The sequence below is a fragment of the Carya illinoinensis genome, chromosome 11 (assembly GCF_018687715.1).
Source record: "Carya illinoinensis cultivar Pawnee chromosome 11, C.illinoinensisPawnee_v1, whole genome shotgun sequence".
NCBI classification, from domain to species: Eukaryota; Viridiplantae; Streptophyta; class Magnoliopsida; order Fagales; family Juglandaceae; genus Carya; species Carya illinoinensis.
The window spans coordinates 22526555-22551800 of NC_056762.1; the positions used below are offsets into that span (position 1 = coordinate 22526555).

General features: G+C 37.0%; 1 protein-coding gene across 5 annotated transcripts; it reads right to left on the reverse strand.

The window, feature by feature from the left end:
- Nucleotides 1-731: 731 nt before the first annotated feature.
- LOC122282657 lies at nt 732-6384 on the reverse strand. Of its 5 annotated transcripts, none has more exons than XM_043094610.1 (6): nt 6248-6384; nt 4335-5382; nt 4112-4195; nt 3747-4005; nt 1519-1601; nt 732-1069 (listed from the first exon to the last, which is right to left on the reverse strand). In XM_043094610.1, exons 2-6 carry the CDS (start codon nt 5379-5381, stop codon nt 986-988), a joined length of 1557 nt encoding a protein of 518 aa, XP_042950544.1. In that variant the 5' UTR covers nt 5382; nt 6248-6384; the 3' UTR covers nt 732-985. The 5 variants fall into 5 exon arrangements, with proteins under 5 accessions (XP_042950544.1, XP_042950546.1, XP_042950545.1 ...); XM_043094612.1 differs by having other exon boundaries at nt 3747-3975; nt 6248-6383; XM_043094611.1 differs by having other exon boundaries at nt 4335-5413; nt 6248-6362.
- Between the last annotated feature and the right edge of the window lie 18862 nt (nt 6385-25246).

A 25246-nucleotide genomic window follows, 5' to 3' on the forward strand; every position in this document is an offset into this window, starting at 1 on the left:
AAATTGCATTCAAAAATACCAATAACAAAGCAAAATACAAAACATTGCTCATTGGGTTTTTCTAAGCTGAGGCGCTAGGTGCTATAGAGGTCAAGGTAATAGCCAACTCCAAAGTAGTCATCAACCAAATCTTAGGAGAGTTCACAACAAAAGGCTAAAGATTAAAGAAAAATACCTACAACTAGTGTGGGAGAAGCACAATCATTTCTGGTACTTCGACATCAAACACGTACCATGTCAAGAAAACTAGAAGGCGGAAAAAATGGAACAAACTGCCTCAAAACAAGAGGAGTCCACCCTACCAAAACAATAGAAGTTCCCACAGTCGAAATTGAAGTCTCGGAAGTAAGGCCGAACATGCTAGAGTGGACACTAGACATGATAAAATATTTGGAAGCTAGAGAACTCCCCAAGGAAAACTGGGAGGCTAGGAAGGTCAAGAACAAAGCATGATAAATAGGGTGTTGTATAAGCAAGGCTTATTGCCCCCCCCCCTCTCTCTGAGATATGCCTCGTTAGAAGATACCCAATACATATTGGCCAAGATACATGAGGGAGTGTGCAGAAATTAACGGGAGAGCCTTAGTAGGAAAAGTCGTGAGAGCATGTTATTACTGACTACATGCCTTCAAAGACGCATAAGAATTCATCAGGAAATGTGTAAAATGCCAATTGATTACATTCTCTCTAGTGCAAGTTGATTGAGGCCGTGAGAAAGGATGCATAGCACGTGTGAAACAATAATTACCAAATTGAAGTACGTGTTTAAATCAAAGTATACTAAAAGGTCACGACAGAAAAGCATAAGAATTGTAGGTATTGATTTCTATGCTAGAATAAGCAATCAAATAGCTTAAGAATTGTGCATGCGTTCAAAGCATGTACATCACTTATGACATTATGTGGAGCTATGGTATGTAAATGATCTTCAATATCAACTAAATTCTTGAGAACATTTGTCTACATCATTTTTTGGCCAGCAGTTCTAATCGGATGTAGCATCCAGCTGTTCTACTTCCAAACACGTCGAATCCAACCAGGGCCGGAATGCTCCTTCATGAGACAAATTCTGGCACAACATATATAATGCATAAGACTACAGTCATTAGGATGCAAAGATATTAATTAGAACAGAATCCAAACACATCAAAAAGTTGCTGAGATTTTCAGTTATGTAATTGAAACAGCTTTTGGATTACAATTCATATTTTAGAACTGGAACAATTTATAAGAAACAGAGTTGGAAAAACCGGCAGCACAAAATGCAAAATATATAGGTGCCTATCGACCACCTTAATTTCTCAATCAAATGTCCTTCTCAATTTTATTTTTTTCAAGTACAAACTACGAGAACAATATTGCAAGAAAGAGTAAATTTGGAATAGAATAAGATGGAAGACTCGCCTTAATTCATGCAAATATGAGAGCGTCACAACCATAAGAATATCAACCAGGACCACGAGATCAAGGAGAATTAAGACAAATACGAGATGCTTTGCAAATATGTAAGATTCTCACCGTTAACCAAAAGAAAAATCCACGTAAAAGATTCAGAACTTCAGCATGATCCAAGCGGACTAAATTTATCTTCTTAGCAAGATCTGCAACATTATGAATAACTTATATAATGATCAATAATAAATTTCACGTTACATTGTATCAATATGCAATTGTACCAAGATCTACACCAAGAAGGATTTGAATAATTTTAGAAATCTTACGGACCCAAGCACAAACAGAATTGAAGGACAAAGTAAACTTCACAATCTAAACAATCACCCTTGTTGCAAGTTCAGGTAAACTTTTAGGGTAAATTCATTCATATGTGCATGGAGTTTTGAACAATTTGAGAAAGGTACCTAGAGTAAATTTTTTAAAAGAATGATTCCTATATATATATATATTTATATGCCAATTACAAAGTGATCCTTCCATCTAATATCCGCTAATCCCTTAATTCTATAATGGAAACTTTTGATGTGGCACTCATTAGCCGTGCCAAAACCAATCATGTCATGATACAAGTCACAAATATGCAATCAATATCTTTAAAAATATATATATCAAGTCAACATGCCACATCAATTATAATAAGAAAAATCACAATAACAAATGTACCTAAAATTAAGAAAAGAAACTTAAATTTGAAATAATATTTGAAAAGCAAACAAATTTAAAAAAAAAAAATGAACTAAAAAATTAGAAAATAAACTAAAGAACAATTAAAAAATTAAACTTAAAAACTGAAAGAAAATACTCAAAAATTAAAATAAAATAAACAATAAAATATAGATATTAAAAATTTTAAACTTAAAAATACATAAAACAAAAAGTGAGCCACTTTGTGAGAGGCGACAGCAAACTATTATTGGAAGCCCAAATCGGGGCAACCCAGAGATAGTCCACAAAGGTGATCGAGAGCCCCTCTAGACGGCTTTCAAGTGAGCCATCCTCTGTGCAGGCCCGCTCTGGCCACCATGAAATCTTTGCAGATGGCCCCTCATAGAGGTGGCGCTGGACCGGCTTCCTGGGCAGCAATACCTCTTTTTTCCAGTTTATTAAATTTTTTTGAGTTAAATTTGGTATTAACTAGTTTTCTGGTTTTGGTTTATTTTAGTTTTATTCCATTATGACTTTTTTTTTTTTTTTGGTTTTTACATGTATTTTTCTTCATTTATGTTATTTTACTTTTTTTTTTCTAACTTTATTTTAATGTTTTTTATTTATATATTCAGTGTTTTTCTATTTATAGTTTATCATTTTTTATTGAACAAACAAACAGAATTCAAAGCAAGATAATGGGCCCAAAACTAGTGACATCCAAAGATCCCGTCTTTTCTTTTGGACAGAAGAAAACAAGGATTCAATAGTCTTCCATGGTTCCATTCTGGTGAAAAGCATAGCAACCCCACATGTATATCCTCCCCCACAATCCAACAACACAAGGGAAAAAACCTAGCGAAAAACCATTTACACCCAGTCATCTATCCCCCATTCATATTTTTCGAAGCCCTACTCATCTCACCCTCCTGAAATGGACTCTTCAACCACCTAACACCCCCCCGATCAATAGTCTATTAAAAAATCCATCCCCTCTCAAGGTTTCCTTCTAACTAGCTCATAATATTAATTTCCACCCACTTAAAAAAATATATATAAATTTCTATATAAGGAAACGATCCTTTCTTAAGCTTTAGAATCCTAAGAATCAATGGCCATATCCCCTTCAAAAATGATTTTCTGATAAGCCTATTCAGTTCAAGTTTCAGGACACAAACTCACATAATATCCACCTTCAAATATAGACCCAAAAAATAAAATTCACATAGCGTTGAGTACATTTTAGATTAAGTGTGAGAAATATAATTGCTATTATTGTCAATGCTATTATTATCACTTTAGAACAAAAGTAGACATCTTCAGATCCAGAATTAACAAAGAACATTATGTACAGTTGGGCACTTCAAGCGCAAAGAAACTCCCCCCTCCCCTGCAAAAGAAAAGGGACTAGCTACTTCAATCCTATGTGCAATTCTAATTGAAATCATGGGATATAACATGCCATGATTTGCAAAAAACTCATAAGTTCCTGTAGTAATAAAATACAAAAAGGAAACAGTATCTTTGACAGGTTTATCATCAAAACCATAATTACTTACCAAAAGGATCGACAAAGCATAATCATCTTGAAGGTAAATTAAAATGTTAGAAATAAAAGCAGCAAGTAGTATACATATCCAACCTACCAGAATAGTAGTCAAGATATGATTTGCCAGGACCAGCATCATATACTATTATCCGGCCACGCAGATCTCTATGACGCTTCATTGGTTTGCGATCAGTTATTTCATGCCACAATTCCTTATACTCCCTCTGGTTGTAAGGTATGCTAAGGATTTCCAAAAGTCTCTCCCTAAACTGAGCACGGGCTCCTCCAGTCATTTTCTTTGCATGCCACTGGTTATGTACATCCATCTTGATGACATTCAATCCAATATAAGAAAGCTCATACACAACATCAATTGAAAAGACAGATTCAAAGACAAATACAACAAAAATATAACAAAAGGAAAGCAATTTAAGCAAAGCTAACGTGAAACTAGATACATACAGATGAGTTCATTGGTAACCTTTTTGTATTGGCCAACTTTTCTTTACCAGCTATAGTTCCCTCATCATCATCCTCAAGTTTGACCTGATAGCAAAACAATACAAGCAAATTTCATATATAATATCAATTGAGATTAATAATCCGCTATTGGGGATGAGTAAACCAATGTAGAACAAAAGCCATAAAGAAATTAAGTAAAATTGTAGGAAAACTAGATACATACGGCTGAGTTTGTCACAATCTCTCTAGCATTGAGAGAACTTTCACCATCATTATTTTCATATTTCAATCTTTTACCGCATTTGGCCAAAATATCTGCAGCAATGTTCTCTAGTTGCCGACGATTTGTGTGTAACTGATAAATCTCAGGGTTTACTGCAGAACCCCAAGCTGCCTCATTAGAAACACAATTTGTGGGATATGATGTCTCCATCATTACCTCGTTCATAATATTGGATTCATTGTGTGGAACTTCCAGACTTTTTTTTCCCTCCATCCTCGTGACATTCAACCAATGTTTCTTCACTCTGGAGTTTGTTGTGTCTATCCTGTCTTCATTTCTAGGTGTTGCCGAATTCCTCCTATCTTCTCCTCTTAGTGCTGATGAGTTTCTCCTGCCTTCTTTACCTGGAGTTGCTAAGATTTTCTCATCTTCTTCTCTTGGAATTGTGGCGTTCCTGCTATATCTTCCTCCAGTAGTTGTTGAGGTACTCCCATCTTCTCCTGGAGTTGCTGAATTCGCTATATCTTCTCCCGCTGAAGTAGCAGAGTGACTCTTTTCTTCGTCTCCAGGAGTTGCACACTTGTTCCCACTCCCACCAGATGGCTTGTCCTCCCCTTCGTACTTTATACAAAGTGGCATCACGTCCTCTCCATAGATTTCCAGCAAATAGGACTTCCCATCTTCCCTCAAATTTTCCATGAACATACCGTACTGAGGATCCATATCTCCATCTTCTTCTTCTCCTTCTTTTCCTACTTCTTCTTCCTCCAAAGACTGGAAGTGCTCTTTACAGTATTTCTCTAAGGTGTACATAAATTTCTTGTAATCCTCATCCATTGGTGGATCTTCTTCATCATCATCATCCAAGGCCGTTCTGTGTTTCTTTGAAGCAGGAAAAGAAGTGGGCTCAAAATTTCCATCATCAAAGAGTGATCTTTTCGATGGCCTATGTGACCTCATGTCAAAAATGCAGTCTGAATCTTCAGAAATAGATGTCTCCTCTGAATCTGAAACAAAGGTTTTCTCTATAGCCACAGAGGCTGCCATTCTGTTTTCAGAAACAGCAATATATGAATAAGCTTCAAAAATGAAAATGAAGTCATAGTTAGGTACAAAATTATCAACATGAAATATCTCATCACAAGAGGCATGGCATGTCCCAGTAGGGGAAAGAAGAAGGCATGTGTGTAAAGTTCCATTCACCTCAAGAGCACAAAATAAAACAAACTCAAGACAATGGATTAACAAGCAGCCAAAATGATAAAGAACGCCAATCATAAGGTCGAATAATATTAATATAATGTAACACCCCTTCCCGTAGGTCAGGAATGTCACGTACATTCGTAGTGTAATGCCCTGGTAAAGAGATTCAATCTCATAAAATACCTCATCTATTGGATCATAAAACTTATCTAGCATAACAGTCCTTCATAACATAAAAGCTGAACATGAAAGAAATGACATTAGCTAGTTCTATGTGATACCAACATTGCTTAAATGTCTAAATCATACACTTCTCTGGGAATTTATTCTACCCCTGGCACTCCTGTTCTGTATCCACAAAATCATCCTTTGGGACATTAAAACATAAAAATAGAGAAACAAACAAATGCATCGAAGACTTAGTAATGCAAGAAAAGGGCTATTCCAACTACAAGAAGTCGCAACGAAAAACCCTCTATTCGCCGTTAATGTATATTTCAGTCATTTTTTCAATCGCCGGAACGTTGTCGCTGTTGTTGAGCCAACAAAACAAATTTCGGCGATAATGTGTTGCCGGAAAATGAACATAGAGTTGGGGTTGAGCGAACCACATGGGGGCCAAATGTGAGGATTGCACAAAGATAAAAAATGAACCGTTATTTCTACATTGCGCGAGAGAGAGAGAGAGAGAGAGAGAGAGAGAGAGAGACTCGGCAGCTAGGCGAACGGCGACGGTGCGGCAGCGGTCCTAGCGTGGGAAGGGGCGGCACCGGTCCGAGTGCGGGTCTTGTGAGATATAGACGAATGAAGACAAAAGACTGAGTACCGTCATTTGTTTTTTTTTTTTTTTTAAATATATATAGCGACAATGTAGTGCCACCGTAAAAGGCTCAAACTCGCTACAATAACATATTTTGTCTAAACTATTTTGCGGCGACAATATTCTCGCCACAAAATTTTAGATTTCATTGTTGGAAGCGAAATCTAAAAACCGTAACTATTTGCTTTTGCGTCTAAATTTCAGTAGCCGGAAAATATTTTAACCGCAACAGCACCTGTCCCTTGTAGTGTCGATCGTACACCATACTATAAATTTAGCTTAGCTTAACATTAAATTTAATTTTGAAAACTTATACATTGTCACAATATATGCATAACAAATAGATCATTCATTAGCAACATAAGCAAAATTAGAGGTGAGTTCAGTCTAGTCGGATCGGTCCGCAGGTGGTTTTGTAGATTGGATCAAAACTATTCAATTCAGGATTTTTTCACACTGGATTGGACCAAACAGCCATAAAGACCAATCCAGTCTGATCTATTCGGTCCAACTCTATTCCAAATGGGTCAATATATCAATCCTTATATCCCATATTTTTCAGCCTAATAGTAAAAATTTACTAACAATTTATCCAATATTAAGCCAAAAATACCAGAAAAGAATTTGAAAGAAAAATAAAAATAATCATCAAGAAAAATTTGTCTATATACAATAAATTTAAATAAAATATTTTGCTACAAAAAAATAAAAATTTTCTATATCTATCCAAAAAATTTAAATAAGATTATCAATTATAGTATTTATCATTTAGCAAACTAACAACTTAGTTGCAACTTGTACCTAGAAACTCTTTAAAAGATATTTCATCCTATGCACTTCATGTAAGTAACATACATCAAATCTGCCTTCTAAAAAAAAAAAAAAAAATTGTTCTCAAGCATAGATAATGAAAATTGAAAATTATACAAGTCTTAAAATTGAAAAATAAAAGGTCTAAAAAAATAACAATAGAAGATTAGAAGTCATATTTAGTAATTTACATCAAAAGCTCAAAAAAAACATAGCTCTTAAATATAAAATTCAAATACATTATAACAATGACATAAAACATTTACATCAATACAAATTATACAATTATCCTCCTGCCCTGGCATCTCCAAACCAACTCCTCATGTGAAGCACAAGGTAAAGCAGCAGTACTGACTCAACAGAAAAAAATAATAATAAAAAAAGAAAAAGTAAAAATAAAAACTGATTGATCTACTGCAGATTGAAGGAGACTCCAAATAATGCACCCAAAAAAAAGGGTAAGTGCACCAGGTGAAGACTGAAGAGAACAAATAGAGTTGAGAGGCTGGATATTATCCCAAACTTACACGTAAAATGGGAGGAAGTTTTCGACCTCTCATAGTTATGCTTTTGTAATCTATGTTCTTCAATATAAGTATCTTATTTAGCTAAAAAAAAAAAAAAAGGCTACACAAAAGAAAACGTATGGTTGTAGATTCCTCAATTCACCACTATCAACTACGTACATGATCTATATTACCCTTGATGGAAAATCCAACTACGACTTGCTTTTTCTAAATGTAGCATTTTTTGATGATTAATTGTAAACAAAAATTAAGAATTAGATCAATTCCAGACTCTTAAATTCTAAATATTTTTATATGTATTAATAACTTTTATCTTAATTCATGATGTAGCTTAACAAGAGCAATATTAAAAATTATATAAGCTATAGACGCTGATCATCTATACTGCATTTAGATGACATAGGAAGATTTTTATTTTTACGTTTTTTTTTGGAATGGAAATACTCTTTTGCCATTCCATTATAAAAATGATGATATACATGGAGGAGCTTCCTCTAATGTTACAATTAAATCCGGACTAGTAAGAACATCTTTTGCTAATAAGTGGGCTATAATATTGTCATTTCTCCTAACATGAGAAACTTCTCACTTTGTAAAATATGAAAGACATGACCTTGCTTCACTCATGTACATGCTAGAACTACACCATACTTCTTTTCCTTCTTGTAAGGCCTTTGTGACTTGTAAATAATTCCCCTCAATGACGACTTGTTGCAAACCAAGTTCTAGGCCAAATTTAGCTACTTGTAAGGCTCCATACGATTCTGCTAAGAGAGGATTAGGAAATGATTGTTTCCTTAGCCTCATACTGGCAATAAACTGATCGTCATTGTCCCTTATTGCCTCTCATATTCCAATCATTCCTCTAGCCTTATCTACTGCACCATCACAATTGATCTTGAGCCAGTTTGATGAAGGGGACTTCCATACTTTAGTTGAGGAGCACCTTTATGGTTTTTAGCTGTTAAGATCAATGTTCTTCTCTGTCATCATGTCTAATAAGGTTCTGGTTTCCCTTATAATAAAATTAGGCTTAGTGAATTCCTTGTTGAAGATGTATGAATTCCTTCTCCACTAGAGTTTCCTTGCCACCACCACAAATTCCTGCATTTCTTCTTCATTCAGCACCTTGGTTAAAGAATCAAAAAACAGCAGCATGGATAGTTGATTAGTAGAGCTTTTCTGGAGCCTTTTAGAGTATTGACTCCACACATCCATAGCTGCTGCACAACTCCACAAAGCATAGAGAACATCTTCCTCTTCCCTACAACAGATGGGGCATAGTGGATCATTAACCACTCACAGCTTAAACAATTTAGTTTGAGTTGGGAGGGCCTCATGGCAGGCTCTCCATAGAAACATTTTGTCAGCAGGGGTTACTCTAAGGTTCTGCTTGGCCACTGAGATAATATAAGAATTTTGAAAATTTTATGAATAGTGTTAAGCTGATATCAGTAAAAAATTTTGAGTTGAGTGTAAAATTTCGTGTGGGTCCCATATAGATATGTTTGGAAATAAAGTTGAGATGAAAATTTTAAACATCTTGAAAATGGGAAAGTTGTGGATCCCACGATTATTATACCCAAAATATCAAATATGTACACAGTGCGACAGTACTCATCCACGTGATCACTCTGGTCTAGGATCTTCAAGCAGAACCTGAGAAAGAGTGCTACAGTCCCACTCTGCTCCAACAACAATCTTGGTCCCGACGGAGCTGGAAAATATTTTGTGAAAATCTCCTCCTCGCCCCGACCAACTCACTGCTCCGATCCCCCTCACCAACGACCTGCTCCGGACCCCTGCCCAACAAGCTGCATTCGAAACAGCCTGAAAAATCCACTGGGGCAAGGTTATAGTTCCTTTAACATAATGTCCTAGATTTGATATTTTCTTTTTTTATCTTTTTCACTTTCGTCCCTTTGGGTTTGATAAATATATCTCTACCACTGCTATTTGGTCCACCCATTCGACATAATTCTTTCACACCTTTTCTGGGACAAATTGATTCTTTTGACTGGCCAGGTGGCTGAGATATGTAATTAAAAAGCAAAATAGGCCATAATTGGCTAAACAGGGTCCTCCGTTTAAATCAATTGTGAAAGCCTTGGCATTTTGCTTTTTGTAGTAGCGCTCTATGTGAGTTGTTTCCCCTGATGAATATGCACTGCTTGCCTGATTTAAGATTGTCCATTTTTTGTAGACTTGAATATCATTATAGTCTATATGATTCAAATTTCCAAATCTTGTTTACGAAACCGACATATTCAGAAGTCCAACAACACTCTGGGCGGATACTTATTTCAAATTTTGTATAAGATAAAATAGGTTTGCAGCAACCTCAGTAACTATATGCCAAGTTTTTGTTATTTTGCTTCCTACATGGTTCCTTGTGTTTGAATTTGTATTTGGTTTTTTAGAACTACAGTCATGCCATCGTCTCAATCATCATCTTTGCTTAATGACTTTGTACTTGAATCACCAACATGTTGGTGTGGTTTGAAAACATACCAAAAGACGTCCCACACAAGGAAAAACCCTGGAAGGAGATTTTTTGCTTGCCCAAACTATAATACGGTAAAGCAAATTCCAGTTTCTAAAGTTTTTTCGATATGATTTGCTTCTTGTGGGTGGCTTTTTATCATTTTAATTGGGAGTTCGTAGTAGGTGCAGGGAAATGCGAAGTGTGAATTCTTCATTTGGATGGATATACTTCATTTATTAAAGGAGAATTTCCGTGCAAGAGCGAATAAGGCGCCGAAGACGTGGGATGATGTATTGCATCATGAGTATAATGTTCAGAAAATGGAAGAAAAAGTAAGACAGAGAGTGAAGAATCTCAAAACTCAAGAGCGAAAATTGTTATGTTTGTACTGGGTATTGACATTTGTAATAGTTTTGTTTAGTTTGGATAAAGTTCATTGTCAAATTTAGGTGTAGTGATTAGGTTGTGCATATTAACTATATGGAAATTTCTCCTTTTTGAATAGAATGTAGAATTTTCACTGGCAAGGGATTAGACTATGGATAAAAGGATCTTATTTGTCCAATATTATGAGCTGAGCAGGTCGCCAGTATAATAGGATTTGAACTACTGCCTACAAATTATATCGCCAATAGTAATGTTATTTACTTTTTTATCTCATATTATTTTTTGTTGAGGGCAAAATGAGTTTTTTGGCATATTCTTGTGAAAACCTGTGTAAATTTGTGTTGTAACAAGTGTTGAAGCATTTGGGTTGAAGTATGCCTTCTTTGGTCAATAGCCAGAAGTAGCCACTCGACCCTCACTCAACTTGTCACTCGAGCGAGTTCAGGTAGAGTTGACTGCTCGACACTCGCTCGACACTTAGCTCGAGCGAGTGTCAGGCAGATTGTCACGCTCGATCTTGCTCGACATTTAGCTCAAGCGAGATCGGGCAGATTGGAACGCTCGAGATCACTCAACACGTAGCTCAAGCAATATCAAGACATATGTGTCTATCGATATTCGCTCGAGCGAGGATCGTTATAAAAGGTAAACTGTGCGCCGCTCGAGCTCATTTTGCACAGTTTCTCCTTTTTGCTCTTTTGAACCATTTCTTTTGCCCTTGGTGTGATTTCTTCCATTCTTCTTCAAAAAAAACCTTCTAAAAATCACAATAAGTATCATCTCCTCTCTTAATCTTCGAAATGGTGAATTTTTTTGGGGTTTTCTTTGGTGTTTTTGTTGTGGGTTTCAGTTTGCTCTTTTTGGAGTGAAATGCTTGAAAACCCTCCGTCATTTTGGTATGTTGAACCACTTTTGGAGTGTTTGTTGTCTATTGTTTGTATTTAGGAGGCTCTTGAAACTCCCAAATGGTTATGCCCGAGTTTCTCACTTTGATGCACTCCAAGTGTTTGGTGAAATGCCTCAATGAAGTTTGGCTTCTCATTTTCATCATGCATTGGCATAGCATTATTCGCATACTCAGATCATGTCTATCATAGTGTTATGTTGGATTGTATAGAAGTATTTGGGTCTTAAAAGCATTTGTAAAGCTATGGTATTAGCTTGGCATGCACATGGGTCTTTTTGGACTAGGCATGGACCATTTTGTGTGTAACATGACCTAAATATATTGCCCATATCAAAATCCGCCATACTAGTTAATTTTTTTTTAACAAAAAAATTTTTCTTTTTTTTTTAACTTTTTTTATAATTGTAAGAGATCTCATGCTAATTGGTGTATTTAATTTGTAAGTAGAGTACTCAATGTTGAAAGCAGAGAATTATGTTCATGTTAAGCCAAGTCATCCACTTCCTTGTCAACGACACTATTTTTCGCACAACTCATGCCTATTTTGTTTTGTAACCAATGGATTCACAAAATTATTGAACTGTGGAGGATGTTAAAGAGCCTATAAATTATAGTACAAGTAACAAGATCAAAATTACTCGAATGTGGTATATAAAGTCTTTTTACTGTCTCTCTCACCTCAAGCAAAATTTGTGACAACCCAATAGAATAGAGTGGTGCCTAATCTTGAAGATTTATTTAAGTGCTAACAATTTATATTGCCACCATTTTAAAGGTTCTATTTGCTGAATGATGATTTAGCATATGCAACTACTTACCTTAGTTACATAAAAGATTTTTCATCAAAACAATTAATAAAAATGTATGCACAGCATGGCTGGCCCAACTCAAGTCAGTTGCTCCCACAACAAAACTGGAATTTGCAGGATTATTATGACGTGTTACATGAGGAGCATTTGTCTAATCCTTGCCACTCAAATAATGAGTTTGCCTCTCAAATCATGAAACCTATTAATGTTGGATGTTTCAGATAAGATTAGACATGGATCTCGAAATGGATCTCAAATCATGAAACCTTTGGTACTCACTTTTAGAAATGGATCTTGAAAAACATGCATTTTGCTTTGGCATGCACCATGTCTAGTCCGGTTGGTTGGCATTGTTGTGCTAGCATGGCTGGCATGGTTAGTTTAGCATGTTCACCACATGCTTCATGAAATGCTTGTATACCCATCAAGCATTTCATCAAGCCGTTAGTTGGCATGATTGGCATGAAGGTCAATCATTTGGATTTTATCATGATCATGCATTTGACATATGTCACATGCATTCATCAGGTTTTCACATTACCTTTGGCCTTGTTTAACATCACTAACTCTGTCTACAGCCAAAAGCCATGTTTCGACGTATTCGTCCTTGCCACAACCCCCCTGCACCCGCTCAAGCCCATTTCCATAATGTTAGGGCACAAGAGTTGTATACTCAGAACTGCTCTCATCGTACGCCTATAGCCGAGCGTGATGTCTCTCTAGGTGAGCTCACTGAGACCATCATTCCTTGCATCTTTGAGTCTCACTAGTGGTTGGCCTTGACCACTGGTCATCCCACTCCTTCTGTGGAGATGGTTCGGGAGTTTTACTCCAACATTCATGCCATCTCTGATGATGGCTCTTTTAAGGTTAGTCTCCGGAACATTTTCTTCCAGGTGACTCCGAGCATGATAGCGGACCTGCTAAATGCCCCTTGTGTGTCCCACCCGGTGTATCCCTATACACGGATATCTCCTCCCAGTCCACAAGTCATTACTTCCTGTCTATGTGGCCAGTCTAGTAATTAGGAAGGGAAGTCCCCTCTCAATACTGTACGTTTTACACCTGACTATCTCATTCGTAGTAGGATTGTTCTTACTAATCTATATCCCACTGGTCATCAGAGTGATGTGGGTCTTGACCGCGCCACTCTTCTATATGCTTTGATGAATAGTGTCTCCATTGATCTAGGGAATCTTCTATGTCAGGTCATTCTTGAGGCCTTTCAGTCCTCCAAAAAATGGACTGGTTTGCCATTTCCTTGTCTAATCACTCGTTTAGCTCTTTCCCAGTCAGTTGCTTTTCTGCCACAGGAGCCTGGAATTGCAATAAAGGGTCCAATTAGTCGGTTAACCGTACAACTTAATCGTGCTCACACCACCCCGCACCATCTCCTTGTTGAGCATCCTCTCGCTCCCTCCTCTCAGTCTTCGAGCTCTCGGTCATCCAGCTCTCATCCGTCTAACTCGGCACCATCCACTTCGGCACCCGGTTCGACAGAGCCCAGCCTTCAGCAGGTTCTTGAGTACCTAGCCCACCTTGATGCCCGGTTCAATACCCTCGATGCTACAGTTCATAACCTAGATGTTAAAGTTGATAACCTGCAGCAGTTTGTGACCCAACGCTTCAACGACATCGAAGAGCAACTTAATGAGGATGATGAGGATGGTGGCAATCCCGCAGATGGTGATGATTGAAACCCTTTCAACAAAGATGTGACATAAATTAGGGAGTGTAGTACAGTACTCGAATGCAGAGAGCTTAGTTGTTAATAACACATTTTGTATTTTGGGAACAGCAGTTTATGATGGCTCTTTTGGATTTTTTTTCATCTCATTTTGTCGGATGTTCTTGAACTCAATTTCTGATTATACACATGTGCAGAAATTTTTCATTTCTAAAACCTGTACTTGTCATGTCTATTCATAAATTATGGTTTGTGAGTTGCAAACAATTTTTTGATTGGCATGTTCTTGTGATAACCTGTGTAAAAAATTTGGATTATAACAAGTATTGAAGCGAAAAGGTTTCAAGTGTGTGCATCATTGGTCAAAACATGTAACTCGCTCGACCATCGCTCGACTTGGCGCTCAAGCAAACTCAGGCAGAGTTGAATGCTCGACAGTTACTCGAGCGAACTCAGGCAAAGTTGAAAGCTCGACACTCTCTCAACATGTCGCTCGAGCTATAATAGGTAGAGGTGAGTGCTTGACACTCGCTCGATAGAATGCTCGAGCAAACTCTGGCAGAGTTGAACGCTCGACACTCGCTCAACGCTTAGCTCGAGTGAGTATCAAAATTACATAATGTCATAAATCTCTTTCTACATTCCATCAATCATACATTAATATATATGGCCTACATTCGAATTTTATATATATGGCCTACATTTGAAACATATGTTTGAAAATTCGCATCTTGTATTTGCACGCTCTTGAGATTTGTCAATAAGAACATTCATTGGCTAAATCTATGTGCCCACATTGGTAAAGTAATTACATCCCTCATTGCCCCCATTGCTTGGGCCGATTCACTGGACATGTCGACCACATGAAATGTTTCCCCTTATTCATTTTCAGTAGCCATATTCTGCATTTCTAACCGATGATTCATTATACCCTGAATGATTTCATCATTAGGAGTCACCGTTTTTATCATGTTGTGTAGTGTACAACATGCAATAACGATCATGCCTTACCTGACAGGGTGATAGGGAGGCATGGCATGCAAAATTCGAAACCTCCTTTTCAACAAAGAGAATGTGCATTCAATAATGTTTCGTAGCGAGACATGTCGGTAGTTGAAATAATATTTATATCCCCGAAAACCACTTTCATTATAACGATCTGATCGGTGATATCTTTCTCTTGGATAAGGCGACATAAACATTTCAATGCAAGGAAAAGCCGCATCGACAAGATAATAATAACCTACCACATTATAATCAACTAGAATTAGTAATTTTTCCAAATAAATAACTAGAAAGTCATCCATGAACAACATTGTTTCATTTTATTAACACAAAGAAATTATACCTGGTGCTAGCCAAGTAAATTGGTTATCAGGTCTACTCAACGCATCCATGAAAATCCGTGCATCGTGAGCTGTTCTCTCCCATCCAGTATACACATATGTGAACTTCCTATCAAAGTCACATGCACACAAGACATTTTGTGCAATCCGGCCATGTCGATTTCTATATGCATTACCTAGATGAGCGAGTGCAGCAACTGAGATCATTGTGCTGTCCATTGCCCCAAGACAGTTCTACAAAATTGGGATTATATAACGCATTTCAAGCATAACATACATATAACATTATAATTAAATTAAAATATCTCAGATTTTTTAGTACTCATACCCTTTTAGTACCCATAAATTCCTCCTCATTTATTTATTTCTTGATGATTATTTTTTTTTAACTAACGATTAATGTAATGATATACGGAAATAATATTTTTGTGTTTTTTTAATGATGTTTAAAAAGGAAAATATAATGTGGAAGAAATAATAATACTTTATATCCGCCTTTGTATCCCTATTAGGCATGTACATCATAGTAACCCTATCACAACCTTTTAATTACACAAAAAACCAAATAAAGACGAGAAGTGTTTACCTGAAACCATGGATAGTTGTGCCGATTGGATGCAATGTATGGATGGACCCCAATTGTGCGTGTAGGCCTAATCACACTCCTCCCTAACTCATGCAGTGCTCGCGTCACCGTCTTTACGTGCCGGTTAATAGTCTCAATTGAATGTTGAAAGCAGTCCGCAACGACAAGCTAACTTTGTCCATGACCAACAATAAGGCAGAAGATGGCCAATGATTCCTCCAACTCGGTTCTCTTAGTAGGCCCCATTATCATAGTTTCCCGCAACACTTGGCATATATACTCGAATGCGGTAACTTCCATGCGAAACATTTCAATGCAGTTTCGAGGGTTCCCATTCAAAACACCCTGGATATATTGATCCTCCCGAAGGCCAATATTGTGTTGGGGCATAGGGTATCGACGGCCAACATTCTCATTTGTCATCCACATTAGCCACACCATGTACGCCTCATATATTGCATCAGCATCTCCATCTCCTAGCAAAGGATGATCATCGTCTGGGAATTCATTATCGGACATTCTAAAAGAAATTATTGTGGGCGTGCATTAAATAAATTTTTCAACTTAAGTAATAGGGATATCTATGTGAAATCAGTCCATGTACTTAATAGCGTAACTTTTATAAAAAAACTCATCAAAGTAGCAGTAGCAAGCCGTCATTGTCTGAATAAACATACATAACGAAATGATAACTCTGGTTTTAAGATTCAAATGTCTGCAATAAAGGTGGTCAACTAAACACGTGCAAATAAATTAAACCCTAAGAGATCTATTAAAACAGTCATCAACAAGAATACCTAGCTATAAACTCCAGGCCCACTCTGTTCTGCGCTCTGCAGAGATCGCAACAAACGAGCTCTGCAATGCCTCATCACCAGTTAATTTACTAAAGGCCTTGTTACATTGATCAAAAGGCAGGCAAGGCTCAACTTCGCCAAGCAACTAAAAGTAGCGCGTACGAGTATCGCTAGACACAACACCTTCAGTCTCCATGTTGTTGTCTCTACTACGCTTTGAGGCCCTTCACTCCTCAGCAGCCATTCTCCTCACCTCAAAACTTTTCTCAATTGCCTCCAAAGTCCTGCTCATTTGTTCATTCATGACAGCTGAGTGGGAAGGCCCGGCCCTCTAGCGTCGACAAGATCCACTACTGTATGCGGCGGATAATGGTCGTCTTGATTGCGTGGATCCATACATGGGAGAATGTGGTGATGGGCCCCCTTCATCATCTTGGGATGGCCCTCCTCGGTTTCGCAGCTCCTCGTCAAGTAGGTCCTCCTCCTCACTATTTGGGGCGGGCTCAGTCAATGCCCGATGAAGGGTTCCCATAGCATCAGAACACCCAAATATAGCACATAGCTCTTCATACGGAGGGCATCCATTACTCTTAAAATGCATGAATGAGTTTCTTACCTTAAAAAAAAAAAAAAACCAAAAATACGTAAATAATTAAAATTAGTAACTAAATGTAAGCTTGGGAAAAAATTGAAGTTTGTCATATAATTATAATGATATGTACCCTGATTGCATTTGCCCAGTGTTCCTCGCTAGCCACTGGAGCCTTCTTATCTGGATCCCAGCCCAACCCTTTTTGCCTCATTAGATCTGTGAATTGTCTCTACCTTCTTTTCAGGCAAGCAATTTTTCCTTTGACTTGCTCAGAGTTAAACTTCTTCGTCCCATAATCGGACAATCGTTTAGCAAGCCGAACATGGTCATTGTGGGTGATCTTCCCACCCTGAATTCTTCCGGCAATGGAATCATCGTACAAGAAATTAATGAGGACATCCTCCATCCCATCATCCCATAATAGCCAATCACGTATCACTTCATTCGGGTCATCCATATGGTGCTATCAAATGTTTAAAAAGTAAACCGAGTACTATAGTGCATTTGAATAGAATGACCCATAATAGGCATAACTATGCATTATGATTTATTATTTTAGACATGGTAGATGTAGATGTGTATATTAAAATAATACGAGTATAATGTTCTATAATTTCTCAGTCATTTATAGTCGGCTACATAGGCATATCAAGATGATTCCTATTATTTTAATACAAAAAAACACCATTATACATAAATAATAAATGAAATAATGTTACCTGTCGAGATGATGACGTAGGTGATGAGCGCAAGTAGTAAGGCTACACAACATAAAACCATGTAAGAAGTTAGGAAAAAAATAAATTAAACATGGATTAAACTGACATATGTTCTCTCAACAACAAGTTTTTGGGCTTGATAACAATAAATTGAAGGTCATAAACAAGTTGGATACTTTGGTCTAACCACGAAGTGTAGAAACTTCAAAACTCTCTCCATTTTAGCTAACACAAAATTTCGTTTCTAGTAATAATACAATGCAGGTCATAAAGAAGTTGGCTACTCTAGTTTAAACAGTGACTGCAGTAAAAAATGGAAAATGTACACAAAATCTCGTGAGTAGTTGACCAAAGGTGGGGGGCTCGTTTCTTGAGGAATTTCCAATGGAATCCACACTTTAATTGCCACTTCTTCCTTAGCCTAGCAAAATACTAGAGAATAGAGCCCCTCTACGAAACCCATCAACCTCCATATCTACCCCATGCACATCTGTTTCCTGCACTACGCAAGTGGATCCATGATTCTCATTCCAGCTATCAGTTTTTTGTTTAATAAGATGATATGGAGATTCATAAATAAATTTTTCCTATATAATGTGAACACAATAATAATTATTATATTGTTTAGTATTCCAATCCACGTGATTGTAGAAAAATCCAAAAATGCAGGGTAACAGTATTGTCTCGAATGGGTTTTTAACTTTGAACACTATTGTTTATACAAATCTGAAAGGCGTTTGTCATCCTCAGAAACAGGGATTCTATCTCTCTCTCTCTCTCTCTCTCTCTCTCTCTCTCTCTCTCATGAGTGTTTTGTCTCTAAGCTGTAACGTTTTCTGGGATAGTGCAAGAGAGAAAGGGACTCTAAAACCAATTTACTCATTGGGTCTCTCACTTTACCTTGGGCAATATTGCCAAAGATAGTAGGTTAAGCATTGTTATATGTTGACTTTCGCATGATAGTTCTCCCTTGAAACAAAATAGAAACAAAGGCTTTGCACCAAAATCAGGATTATAGGAATTGTTCCATGTATTCTGAGATTTCCAGCTCCAAATAGGTTTCTAGCTTGGAACAAATTATAGAGACTGATTGATGCCCATCTCTCCACGGCCTAAATGAAACAAACTCAATAGACACTTTAAGATAGGATTTTTACATCGTTCCTACTCTTCACCAAGGGAGGTGATCTATAGCCTAAGCCTTGCCTATTGGCTGGGCATTACACTTAGCCTTTAAGAGCATTGAATTGGCAATGATTCAAATTAAGTGGATGGACCTAGATATGTTAGTCAACCGAACTGGTGACAAACATAGGATAGTACCTGCTCGATTCTCCATCACACAAGGCTGTTTCTAAATTAATCGCCAACTGGAGTTGGATTAAGTTGGATCCTCATCAACGAATTAGTATCGACACTAGTGATATCAGAAATTTCGGGGCAAATTTCTCTATTTTCTCATTAATTAATATAATGTGTTTCTCTATTTTCTCATTAATTATTATTTTCTCCTAGGATCAATTTCTAAAGGTTATAACTTGCTCACACTCTGGCAGTATCATATATAGAAAAGGACCCCACGTCACCTAAGTAACATTAACAACATAGGTAATTTATTTACCACTTGATAGTGTGATTTCTCGTCTCTCCTCAATGTTTAAGCATGTTGTTAAAACAGTATTTGTACAAGTAGCAATCTGTGACTATTCAAGTTTAGAAATCCAAGTCCATGATCTCAAGCTCTATATATGTACACATTTGTTTCGTAATACATCATACTCGCACACTTGACTATGACCTGAAAGGGATATTCCAATAATAGTCTAATTTTACCACTTTTGTAGAACCTTATCTGTTATTTTAAAGGTCCTACCAGTTGTGACATTGACATAGACTCTCTCTCTACTTCATACGCAATCGGGAGGCTCTAAGGAAAGTCCAACAACAACTACACCCCCAGGTTGTGAAGGAAAGGCAAGTGAAGAATTCAGAAAAGCAAGAAGAGTTTAGATTCTATCAAACACGTTATGACAGTGATCAACATAAGTGTGTGAGACAGAGACAGAGAGAGAAGAAAGTAGAGGAGATTCAAGAAAGGCATCATACAATACGGGAAAATTGTATTCAATTATTCAGTCAATAAATTTCACCAAAAATCCAAAATTACCTCAATTAATAGGGGCCAAGAAGATTACCTGGTAGGACCTTGTCCTACGACCTGTGGTGGTCCACAACTGACGGTGACAAAGGGAAGGTTTGTGCGCACCAGATATTTTGTTGATGGAGTTCATGGCAATTTTTCCCCTCAGCTTGGGGTGAATGCTTTTATACACCAGTTGAGATTTTACAACTGATAAAAGCCGCACCAAATCGTACAGAGAAACCATGCGTGGTTACTGTGTGCATAGAAGTCAGATCACTCACCCTCAAGGCTGACCGAAATAGCCTTTACGGAGAGATTCCGCTCTAATTTAAAGAGGAGAAGGTGTCCTACACATGAGTTTTCTGTACTGATATTCGCACGGCCTCAACATTGACGCCAATCAAGGATATGAAAACCTACCATATTTTGGGTAAGTCAACAGCCATATTAATTCCGAACAATGAAGGTACATAAAATAAGATGAATTTGGGCATGTTTTGTAAAAATCGAATAACATGAAAATTACACAGGAAAATCTACTAAAAATCTACTGGTTCACTAGTAAGCTCACCTTCAAGCAGTCGATGGCCTCAGTTTTTCCTCACCTTCAACCTCCATCCCATGCATATAGAGTGGAAACACTTTGGGCTGCAGCGTGACCAACAAATGCTGAGGAAAGATTTCAGCACTTGGGGATTTCTTCATTGGAAGGAAGAAGGGAGTCGTTGTCGGTGAAAAGGCTAGCTGGGTTTACAGTGAGGTTTTTTGGAGTGACTTGAGAAAGAGTGCTGCAGTGAGGTTTTTTTGGTGATTGGGAAAGTCCAACAACGGTAGCCGTATTTACACTCAAGGATAGTACTCATTATGTAACCAGTGTTCCTGTCAGACTTATTTCAATTCGACTACAATACATTGAGACTCAAAATTTTAGCTTTTAGTTGTATCCGATCTCACCGTTTGGTAATATAGTTTTAGCTGAGATGAAAATTGGGATAAGAAATTCGTATCTTATCTCACTGGCCAAACGGTACCTAAGCTGCTAGATCTTGTTCCACACTTCTTGATGTATGTTACTTGATGATGCTTCGCCTAGGCTTGCCATCTACCTTGATTTCTCCATGTGATATGCACTTTTTACAGTGCACTTTTTACAGAGAAGGATCCATGCTTAGTTCCATGCCATATGATTCTATCTTTGGTTTCCATAGAGCTAATAGGAGTTTGCAGTATCAACTTTGCTTCCTCTGTACCAGTTTAGCTTTCCACAACTTTGTTTCAGGATTGATCAATTCTACAACCTTAGCCTTGTCATCTAGATTCTTAAATGGGCTGGTGACTTTGCTAGGATTGGAAGATCCTAGCCATTTGTCCTCCCATATATGTATTTCAAAGTTTGTTCCTAATCTCTAGACAACACCAACTTCTACAACATGTACTGCTGCTAGAAAGTTCCTCCACACAAAGGAAGGCTTAGACCTCAATTTTGCTATCTAAAAATTTGAGTTAAGGTAATATTTGGCTTTTAAGACTCTAGAAGCCAAGGAATTAAGATCTTGGATCAGTCTCACAAACAACTTATAAGTAACATACAATTGTTTGAAAATTCTGAGAATTGAAACCAGCTCTCACATCTCCATACTTTGGCCATTGTAGTTTTGAAAGCTTCATGGTTCACCTGTCTTTTTGCTATAATCATGGCTAATAAACAATGCTTGCCAAGTTGTGCTACTTTGGTTATTAGGTTAGTTGGTAAAACCACCTCCTTTTGTTCCTTCTTAGTAAGGCATGGGCCTTCTCACTGTCTAGCTAAGTCTTCCTCCATTGGTAACTCTTCAAACTAGCCAAGCTAGTCCAAGAGACCTCACTCTTCCCCGAGAGAAGGAGAAAAACCTCACCCTGCTAGGAGAGGATGAGTGTCTATGAGCGAACGGTGACATAGGAAGATGAACATGGAAACAAAAACCGTTTTAGTCATTTGTGTTGGTCAAAGATAACTTAGATAAGGTATAAGCAGTCTAAACATTTCTCAATCTAAAAATAAAAATAAAAATAAAAAATAAGAAAGAAGGCAAAACCAATATTGGAATGGTAAACTACTAAATTGTATATTAAATCAACAATTATAATTTATATGTAGTTAAAACTAAAAATTAAAACACATGACTGAAAACTAACACCTAACAAGCTAAAACATAAACTGAAAACTAAAACACATAATTGAAAAGTGAAAACTAACAACTAACAAGCCAAAACGGAATCTGAAAATTAACATAGAATTAACTGAAAACTTTTCCTCATTAATCTTCTCACATTTTTTTTAATTAGTATTGGGTGTAAGGCCAGTTGGCATTGAATTTGACGCCTCCACAAAATCAGTGTCCCCAACAAGTTCTATCCATAAAAATTTAAAATAAAACAAGTTAAATAAAGTTACATAACATAAAAGATAAAACAAAATAAACCACAAAAGATATCAAAAGTAAATTTATTACATACCCAGTTCTAGCTGCATCTCAAATTCCTCCATTTCATCCATTAAAGGCCTAAGGCTTATTAGAGTAAAAGAAGAACAAAGTCAATTTTGTGCAAATATGAGACCTCAACCATCATCGGATTTAAACTACTTCAGAAATGGTCAAGTACCAGACTCGCAGTGCTAAATGTAGATTCAGAGGCCATCGTAGATATCGATATTGCAAGTACGTCGCATACAACCTTTGAAAGTACGTTATATCTAACTGAATTCACTTTCCACCAATTTAGAAGGTCAAAACTATCATCTTAATCCTCACATCTTTCAACTAGATATCTATCAACCTCTTACTTGCTTTCCAAAGAGTCTTCTTACTATAACTGTTGCTTAAATTGGGCTATCAATTGTGCCTTTCTACACATAGACTTACCAACTGAAGAACTTACATCTTCATATGGGAAACTTGCACGCTGAGGAGAACTCTCTGATTCATTTTCCATGTATGCCTCATACATGCGGATAAATGCATTTGTCATCCTCTAACTCAAATCAATGGTTTTTGCATGATCACGTGTATACATTTTTCCCAATCCAAAGTCAACATATTGCATCTTGTAGCAAGGATCAAGAAAAATCTCAATATACAGCAATATATTATGATTATCCAAATTCTCCTAATACTTTTCAAACTTTTTCTTCATATTTGTGGTCATTAATCCCACCACGGGACTTTCTTCTTCACACTCCATGTTAATGGCATCTTTAATAGCAACCAGCACTAGAAAAAAAAACACTGCAAGTTACATATTCTGCATTCGAGAAGCGTAAAGTTGCATCATAAAATAATTGAAGAAACCTCACAAACAATTGTACCTTCTCTCAATCGGATGTATTGGGAGGTCCTAACTTCTTTGACTTTCTCCTATTCACCCAACATTTTCATCATGGTCATCTCCAATACTACCAAGGAAGCCGAATCTTCTCCCTCCAACTGATCAAAAGTTTTTCTAAACTTTGAAACCCTCTCTAATATAAGATAGGTAGAGTTCCACCTAGTCAATACACCTAGGCAAACATGACTTTTGGATTGAATCTCTTCCAACCCCACATATTTCTTAAATGTACTCCACCTTTGAGGGGAGGATTTAACATACTTCACAACACCCATCACCTGCACAATAGACTCCTCATATTCTTTCAACCCCTCATGGATGACTAAGTTTAAAATGTAGTCACAACATCGAACATGCAAGAATTTATGTTCCAAGACCGTGTCCCTCCTATACTTGCTCTTTTTAAAAAAAATAAGAAATGGCACCATTATTAGAACTTGCATTATCAAGAGTGATTGCAAGTCATTTCGGTCGCCCCCAATCATGCAAACACAACTCTATGTCCTTACCAAGTATATCACCCTTGTGATTTTCATCCAAAGAAAATGAAAAAAATCTTCTTGTATAGCTTCCAGTCATCATCAATAAAGTGTTTTGTGAGACACATATAGTTGACGTTTTGCATGGATGTCCATATATCCATGGTGAGGAAAATTGGTTGCCCTCAAAGAGCACTTCTTAAGTTGTTTTTTCCCTCACAAACAAATTAAAACAATCCTTGGCAACCGTTGTATGTGATGGAATCCCTACCCACTTATGGCAAACCAGAAGCATAAATCTCTTGAAACCCTTCCCCTTCAACAAACCTAAAGGCCAACTCATCAAGAAAAATCATCTCTGCTAAGGCTTGTTGCCAAGCCTCAACACTAAATGCAATGAGCACAAATCCCCCGCTACCACTACCTCCCTCTTCCTTTCAACCTAGAGTTGTTTAGGACTTATTTGTCTACTTATACGAACATTTCTTATATTGCTTCTCAATGTGATACTTCATAGACTTCGTACCGTTGCTCTTCGTATCACGTGCATACGAAACACCACAATAATTATATGCAGCTCTAGGTTTAGTGGGTCACCTTTTGGTATTCTTGTAAAGTGATCACAAACCATTAACCTAACTCTACCAATTTGTGACCCATTAATATTAGATTTATTAGTTACATTGGATGGGGGTGGCGGGTGGAGGCATATCTGGACTTCGTATTGACTCTTGCACATTATTCATCTAGAAAAATAAACAACCAATAATTAGTTAGATATAAAGTCAACCACTACAAGAATAAACAAATCACAGAGTACATGTAATGCCCCAATCCCAGAGGTCCGGAGAGTTAGCTCTTATAACTTAATATCAACTCCAATATCACAAACTATGTAATCCAGAAAACTCCATAAAATATTAATACAAAGAAATCCTCAATAAAATAAAATAAAATAAAAACTCCTCAAAGACTCAAAAATATATCCTTAACTCAACATATCAAAACAACTGCAAAATAACCAATTTATTAACTATGACTCAAATAAGCACTTGCACCATCGGACACTTATCCCTCTACAATCAACAAACTTCTCTAACACCTCGTATTCTTGCTCCCTAGCTAAACCATCAAAATTATATAGAAAAAAATATTATGGAGATAAGAGGGTGAGTTATCAACAACTTAGTAAGTAGAGAACATATACTAGTGTGTAAACATGAGCATTTACAAAATTTAGAATGCAAAA